A 7504-nucleotide genomic window follows, 5' to 3' on the forward strand; every position below is an offset into this window, starting at 1 on the left:
CAACACGCGATCCACGAGCAGCGCTAGCCCGGGGGCGGAGCCCGCCTCCGCGCTGGCGCTGCTCGGGGATCGCGTGTTGAACGCCTCGGCCGAGGCTCAGCGCGCCGCCGCCCGCTTCCACCAGCTGGACGTCAAGTTCCGCGAGCTGGCACAGCTAGTCAGCCAGCAGAGTGGCCTCATCGCCCGCCTGGAGCGCTTGTGCCCGGGGAGTGCGGGCGGGCAGCAGCAGGTAACTCCGAAACTATCACCCTCCCCAAATCGCAGCCACTTCTTGTGGGCATTGTAAGGTGGGGCCTCTTGAAACCCCACGATCTCTTATCTGCAGTTCTGAAGTAAAAAAGCTCCATAAACCGGATCCCTGCCTCTCCTCCAACAACTCATTTGGGTCAAAACGCTACTGGTAGCTACTTAAAGTCTTTATCTACCTGATATGAATACTCATAGTGGTGGTGGTTTAGTCGCTAAGTCGTGTCCGATTCTTGCGACCCCCACGGACTGTAGCCTGCCAGGCTCCTCTGTCCATGGGATTCTCCAGGCAAGAATACTGGAGTAGGTTGTCATTTCCTTCTTCAGGGGTTCTTCCTGACCCAGGAATTGAACCCAGCTCTCCTGCATTGCAGGCAGATTCCTGTAATCAGGTATATTATTAATATGTGCATGAAGACCAAAGACCTCATTGGGGATGCTAGGGAATATATGTAGACCCTGTGTTACTGTTTCTTGTTGTCCTTTAGTCTAAGTCGTGTCTGACTCTCTGCAACCCCATGGACTGTAGCCTGCCAGGCTCCTCTGTCCATGGGGTTTCCCAGGCAAGAATATTGGGAGTGGGTTGCCATTTCCTTCTCCAGTTATTGTTTCTAACTCCTGCTGTATTATTCAGAATTCTGGACTATGTCTGGCCTTGGGTTTTGAATAAGAGATTATTGCTCTGACATTAGCTACCTTACAGCTTTGGGAGGCTTCAGTAAGTTAATACTCAAGTGTTGGATTGCCTCATATTATCCCTGCTTTACAGAAAAGTTTGGAGGCACAGATTGGTTAAGCTATGGGCACCAGAGCAAGTTTAAGCCCAGCTCTGTCTCTTGTTAAAATTTTTGGCCACACCTTGAGGCATGGGGGATCTTAGTTCTCCGACCAGGGACCGAAAACTTCCCCTTGCAGTAGAAGCAAAGTCCCAACTGCTGGACCACCAGGAAGTCCAACTCTGTCTCTTCTTGACTGCTGGAGTTAGGCGTGGGAGGATCAAGCCATGCTCCTGCTTGATCGCCTTCCCATCTGGGTGCTGGGAGATGTAGGAGCCCAGAGCCTGCAGGGCTAACGTATCTGACTTTCTTGGTTACCCCAGGTCCTGCCCCCACCCCTGGTACCTGTGGTTCCTGTAAGTTTGGTGGGTGGCACTGACGACGCTGGCAGGAGGTTAAACTCAGCTGCAGAACCCCAGAGAGATCAGACCCTGAGACAGCCAGGACCCCTGGCCTCTCCTCTGCCCTTGGGGCACCCTGCTGTTCCTCCTAAGCCAGCAGGTAAGTCAAGGGCGTGGCTGTTGGGGGTGTGAGGAGCCAGGGGATTCCCAGTGCAGCATGAATAGAGGGAAATAGGAGTCAGGACCTTAATGTGAGATTCCTCTTATGGTGAGGGGACTGGGGGGAAATGATGCATTTGTATTCTGTTGATGGAACAGGGAGATACTGCTCTTACTCTGGTAAGGAACAAAATTCTTACTATGGTGTGAAACTAGGAGAGGTACTCTTATTTTGGTGAGAGGGCAGCAGATTTAAGAATGCTACTTTGGTGAGAATTGGAGGAAGTTCAGAGAGCCATGTTCAGGACCTCTCTTCTGGTGAAACCCTAGAAGGAGGATTTAAGAATCCCAGGCTCCACATTTGCTCTACTGAGAGAAGAGTGACTTAGAGTCTAATTTAGGTAAGAAAAGGGGTATTGGGGCTTTTATCCTGGAGAGGGAATAAGAGAAGCAGTACTTCTATTCTGGTGAGGGGACCAGTGAGAATCAAGACTCTTACTCAAGTAAGGGGTTGACTGGTTCAGCTTGTGCCTCTCCCATGTCCCTGTGCCCATAGGCCCATGGCAGGATTGTGCAGAGGCCCGCCAGGCAGGCCATGGACAGAGTGGAGTGTATGAGTTACGAGTGGGCCGGCACGTGGTGTCAGCATGGTGCGAGCAACAGCTGGAGGGAGGAGGCTGGACTGTGATTCAGAGGCGGCAAGATGGCTCGGTCAACTTCTTCACTACCTGGCAGCACTACAAGGTGGGCACAGGTGGGTGGGGCAGGGCTGGGCAGGGGAAGGGGACCAGCTCCTGCCTTTCTGACTTTCTTGCCCTGCTAGGTGGGCTTCGGGCAGCCTGATGGGGAATACTGGCTGGGCCTTGAACCTGTGCATCAGCTTACCAGCCGTGGGGACCACGAGCTACTGGTGCTCCTTGAAGACTGGGGAGGCCGTGGGGCACGTGCCCACTATGATGGTTTTTCCCTGGAGCCTGAGAGTGACCACTATCGCCTGCGGCTTGGCCAGTACCATGGAGATGCTGGAGACTCTCTTTCCTGGCACAATGACAAGCCTTTCAGCACCGTGGATAGAGACCGAGACTCCTATTCTGGTAAAGGGCTCTTATTTTGGTGGTGTGTCGGGGCAGGATAGAAGACTCTTAATGAGGAAATGAAAGAGGGTGGGGTAAGACTTTCCTCTGGTAGGGATCAGGGCAAACAAGAGAATGGAGGACAGGACTCTTACTCTGGTGAGGGAGTCTACGTTCATTCTCTAATGAGTCAATAAGTCAGGCCCCAGCCTTTGTGAAAGGTGGTGGGGGAAAGGGGGAGCTGTGAGAGCTAGGACTTTTAACTGTTGTAGAAAGAAAGTAGAGGTTGTTTTTTCTGGTAAAGGGATGAGAGGTAAAGCTCCTTGTTTGCAGAAAGGATGGAGGAAAATATGACTTGTACTTTGGTAAGGGGATAAGGAAGAAACTAAGGCTATTACTTTGAAGTAGGGGGACAGAGTATGCCTGGCAAAAGCCTTGTGTTAGTGAGGTGCTGGTAGAGGCTTTTATTCTGGTGAGAAGAATAAAATAAGGCTTTTTTTTCCCCTCTCCCCTCAGGTAACTGTGCCCTGTACCAGCGGGGAGGCTGGTGGTACCACGCCTGTGCCCACTCCAACCTCAATGGTGTGTGGCATCGTGGTGGCCACTACCGTAGCCGCTACCAGGATGGGGTCTACTGGGCCGAGTTTCGTGGTGGGGCTTACTCTCTCAAGAAGGCTGCCATGCTGATCAGGCCCCTGAGGCCGTGACCCTCTGTCCATCTGTCCCTCAGGTCCCAGGGGATGTGTGTCAGCAGGAGCCCAAGTTGTTCTGGCCACCCCTCCTTCGTGGCTCCATGCAGACCACGCCCACAGACCTCCTCCCGTTGTGGATCTGCAGGGCTTCCCCAGGGCTGTGCAGACAGTGCCCAGGAATCCCCCTGCCAATATCTTGGACCCACATGGCTCCCCAAGGGCATTGAGATCTCAGTTTGAGCTCATATTTTATAACAACACAAAATAGCCACAGACCGTGTCTGGTTTGCATCTGCATCTGGCAGGGGTCACTCCCCGTGCCCGCCCTCCTCCTCCTCCTCCTCCTCTTCCTCCTCCTCCTCCTTCAGGTCCTCCAGAATGAGGTTGTCCAGGTCTTCCAGGAGTCCTCCCTGGCTCAGGCAGGTGGCCACAGTCGAGCCACTGCTGATGTGGAGGTTGCTGGGGTGCAGGACTTTGGGCAGGTGGTTCTGCTTTCGGCTCTTGGGGTGCGCACAGGACGTCCCAGGCACATGGGGCTCTGGGGAGGGAGAGGTTCTGAGCCCCTCCTGGGCTGGAGGCCACAGGGTGCTTTGGGGGAGGGGAGGGGCTGAGGCCACAGGCTCTAGGGCAGCGGTGGAAGTCATAGACATTAAAGCCACAGGAGACCCAGGGTCATGGGCATCACCTGAGACTACAGAGGACAAAACGAGCCAAGAACACAGAGAGACTGCAAGGGCTGAGTCCACAGGACACTGGGATGTGGGCCATCAGGGTGAAACCACAAAGCCTTATGGGTGAAAACACGGAGGGTGGCTGATGCCATGGGACGTGAGTGTGAGGAGGGATCCCCCTCCAGAAGAGACCTGGAGGCAAGGAGGTGGAGGACGGTGGAAGATGTGGAAGGAGGGGCTGATGTGGTAAGAGATGAAATGGCCTCCAGAACTAGGACCTTAGGAGTTAGGTGGAAGAAGCAGGCAGACACCTTGGTACTTAAAGCCCCAGAGGTGGAAGTCCCAGCAGTCCAGGCCACATAGACTGCCCGGAATAGGGGGAGGCCATGCGGACGCGCCAGGCACTCACCTCTCCGATTGTAGCAGTCCTCAGCGGAGCAGGAGTGGGTGTGGGTGCTGCGGCGATCCGGGTCGCGATCCCAGCGCGGAGGGAGGATCCGGGTCGGATACACAGGGAAGCCGCACCCGTAGCAGGGGGACCGGGACCCCATCTGTGCCCAGCCCCTGGGGGCGGGCAGGGCCGTGAGGGTCCAAAGGCCAGCTGGGCCAGGATGGGGCCAGGGCAGGGAGGGGCGGGGCTGGGCTGGGGCCGAGGGCGAGGGCGAGGGGGTGGGGTCAGCTCCCTCTCGGGAAGTTGTGCCCTCACCGGAAGTTGTGTCGACATTTCGGGCAGTGGAATTCAGCCACGCCCCACATCTTGTCACTGGGCACGGGATCATAGCGCTTCCGGCATTTCCTGCATCTGGACACCTGGGGGTACAGAAGAGCGGAGCAGATGGGCACCGATAGCCTGATGGTGGTCACGTTGGGATTTACACCATCGAAATTGGCGAACACATCGAAATTGGCGAACACATCGAAATTGGCGAAATCTGGGGGCACTTCCTACAAGGGCTGGTTGTTAGGCGTTTACCAGAAGCACACCACTGGTCAGGGGTTTCAGAAGCCAGATTTGGGGTTCAGGTTTTATTTCTGTGGTAGCGGTCAAACTCCGTAGTCAGAGTTCAGGGGTAAGTTGAGTTTCTCCAGTTGAATGTTAAGTTGAAAGTCCAGCTCAGTGGGTCAGAGTTGGGGCTGAGATTGGGGTTGATCTCTGAGGCTGCAGGTGTCTGGAGTTGGGTTCTCAGAGGCTGATGTTCTTAGGTCAGTTGGTTTGGACACAGAATGGGGGTTGGGAGCAGAGCCGGGACAGAACCAAGGTCAGGGGTTGGGTTATCACCTCTTTGCGCTGGGGCACGCGGCGCCACCAGACATGGTCACAAGAGGAGCAGGCAAACTGCCGGTCCACGGCAGGGATGAGGTCTTCCTGGGCACGCTGGAACATGCGTAGGTTGTCTTCTGTCAGTGGCAGGAGGGATGTCGCCACCGCCTGCAGAATGGGGTGGGCAGGGCCAAGAGGGTGGTCAGTCCTCTTCCAGCCCCTGAAGTGTCCCTCCTCCTCACGTATGGACACCTCCAGGGGTGTGCTCACCGCTCCACCTCCCCGTCCCACACCCTGGACTCACCTGGATGTCCCGGTCCTGCTTCATGTCCTCTGGGGGGTCCTGGGTGGAAACACCAGGGGTAGAAACTGGGGAGGTGGCTCATGCTTCTTTTCTGGGGGCAGGGCTTCTGGATGGGGAGGCAGGGTTCTGGCCCCATATGAGTAAGGTGGCCCCAACTCAAGAGGAGTTAACTGAGCAGCTTCCACTTCCTGAGGGCAAGGGTGTGTGACCTCAGTTGTCCTCATAGCAACCCTGAGGGGTGGGGACGCCTGTGATCCCCCTTGTTCAGATGGGGAAACTGAGGCCCAGAGCCCTGAGAGGGCTTGCCTGAGATTACCCTGAGTGAGTGTGGGGCAACAGGCCTGGGGCCTGTGCTCCCTTCATGCTGGCAAATGCCACACACTTGCTGGCATTGTGACAGGTCACCTCATTGAGGCTACGCTGCTTTAGGCTAAGTGCTTGAGTTCTAGATTTAGAGAGCCACGGGTTGGAATCCTGGCCTCATCACTTCCAGCTATGGGGTTGTGGCCAAGCCACTCTCCCTAATGAAGGACATCTAGGAGTCCAGGTTCTGACTCTAGGTGACCTGGGTTCAAATCCCAGTCACCACCTGCATTCAGCATGAACCTGGTGAGTGACTTCATCACCCTGTATCTCAGCTTCCTCATCTGTCAAGTGGATATGATAAATAATAGGACTTGTCTTACAGGACCTGTGGCAATAAGTCAACAGGTAGAATTCCTGGAGTCCTGCTGCAGGGAAAGTGCTCAATCAATGATACTCTTTGCTAGTTTTATTATACTCATTACATGTATAACTGTAAATATATAAATGTTACAAGTATAAAACACTTTATTATACTCTTTAAAAACTCTGTGCTGGGCCCTTTCAGACAGGCAAACCAGTGCACCAGCTACCAAGGCCATCTAAGGGGCAAAGTGGCCATACAAAGGCTTTCATTCATTCATTGTTTTAGTCATTCATTCACATGGGCTTCCCTGCCCCTCTTTTCTCCCCCATCTCCTACTCGTCCCAGCCTGTCTGCAAGTTCCTCTGCTCACGTCACCCTCCCTTCCAGGAAGATCTCCAACCCCTCCCCTTCCCAGGGATCACTCCTCCCTAGGCTTGAAGAATGTGGTACCACCTCCTCCAGGAAGCCTTCCCTGACCTCTTTGGCTCCTCTGTAATGATGATAATCGGATTCTTTTCACTGCCTAGTTTCTTGTATCTCTCCTCCATTTCATACAATCAGGATGTAATGAGCACCTACGGTTTGCAGGCTCCTTGGTCAGATCCATGAGTGAGAGTTGAATAAGTGAATAAGGCTAGACCATGAGTTGTGGATGGACAGTGCACAGAAGGAGCTCTGCCTGACCCTTCCATTCTTCCTCCCCTTACCACGTGTTTTGAGGGGAGGGGGACAGTTTACCTGGGTATCCAGATCATTACTCAGTTCCTGTCCATCCTTCTGCTTTACCCCTAGTGGGGAGAGTAAGTGTAAGTGAAGGCCCCTTGAAAGGTTTTGTGGGAATTTCAGGGCCCCCAGAACCCCGATCCAGACCGCCCCCCAAAGAGATGATCTCATCGCCTCTTCCAGCCCCCAGCACAGACCACACCCCCTCCCTGCTCCCCAGCTTACTCTCACCAGGCAGGACCCCCACCTGCTCACCATACACGATGGAGCGCCCCACTCCAGTGTGGTCGCTGCCAAATTTCCTCATCAGAGTCCCTGCCTTCTTGGAGGATACCTTTCCATGAAACTTCTCCCGGAGGCGCCGGACGCTTTTCTCCAGCTGGGGTGGGGACCGGTGGGGGAAGGAGAAGCGCAATTGCCCTTCCTCCATCCCTAGGCTTCCTTTTTTCACGGCCTAAACTTGACCCTGGGTTTTGGCCTCCGCACCCGCACCCCCCCCCCCACTCCATCCCTCTACTGCATTTCCTGGAAAAAGCCAAAGTCCCCACAGGGCACTGGGGGAGGGAGCGGACTAGGGCGAGCGTCCTA

The 7504-nt window shown here is 54.8% G+C and overlaps 2 protein-coding genes across 2 annotated transcripts in view; one reads left to right on the forward strand and one right to left on the reverse strand.

The window, feature by feature from the left end:
* ANGPTL6 (angiopoietin-like 6) overlaps window positions 1-3560 on the forward strand; it is a 7558-nt gene extending 3998 nt beyond the window's left edge. The window contains exons 3-7 of the mRNA XM_010828504.1: window positions 22-229; window positions 1346-1523; window positions 2079-2266; window positions 2346-2616; window positions 3112-3560. Coding sequence (XP_010826806.1) covers window positions 22-229; window positions 1346-1523; window positions 2079-2266; window positions 2346-2616; window positions 3112-3302 — 1036 coding nt within the window. The 3' untranslated portion in view covers window positions 3303-3560. The remainder of the gene's footprint in view (window positions 1-21; window positions 230-1345; window positions 1524-2078; window positions 2267-2345; window positions 2617-3111) is intronic.
* Window positions 3528-7393, reverse strand: LOC104979843 (chromosome unknown open reading frame, human C19orf66). The gene is made up of 7 exons (XM_010828388.1): window positions 7172-7393; window positions 6932-6981; window positions 5524-5562; window positions 5238-5387; window positions 4665-4768; window positions 4368-4522; window positions 3528-3825 (listed from the first exon to the last, which is right to left on the reverse strand). The coding sequence occupies exons 1-7, from the start codon at window positions 7344-7346 to the stop codon at window positions 3596-3598; spliced, it is 903 nt and encodes a 300-aa protein (XP_010826690.1). The 5' UTR covers window positions 7347-7393; the 3' UTR covers window positions 3528-3595.
* Window positions 7394-7504: the final 111 nt, after the last annotated feature.

The sequence above is a fragment of the Bison bison genome, unplaced genomic scaffold (genome assembly GCF_000754665.1).
Source record: "Bison bison bison isolate TAMUID 2011002044 unplaced genomic scaffold, Bison_UMD1.0 scf7180017864492, whole genome shotgun sequence".
NCBI lineage: Eukaryota > Metazoa > Chordata > Mammalia > Artiodactyla > Bovidae > Bison > Bison bison.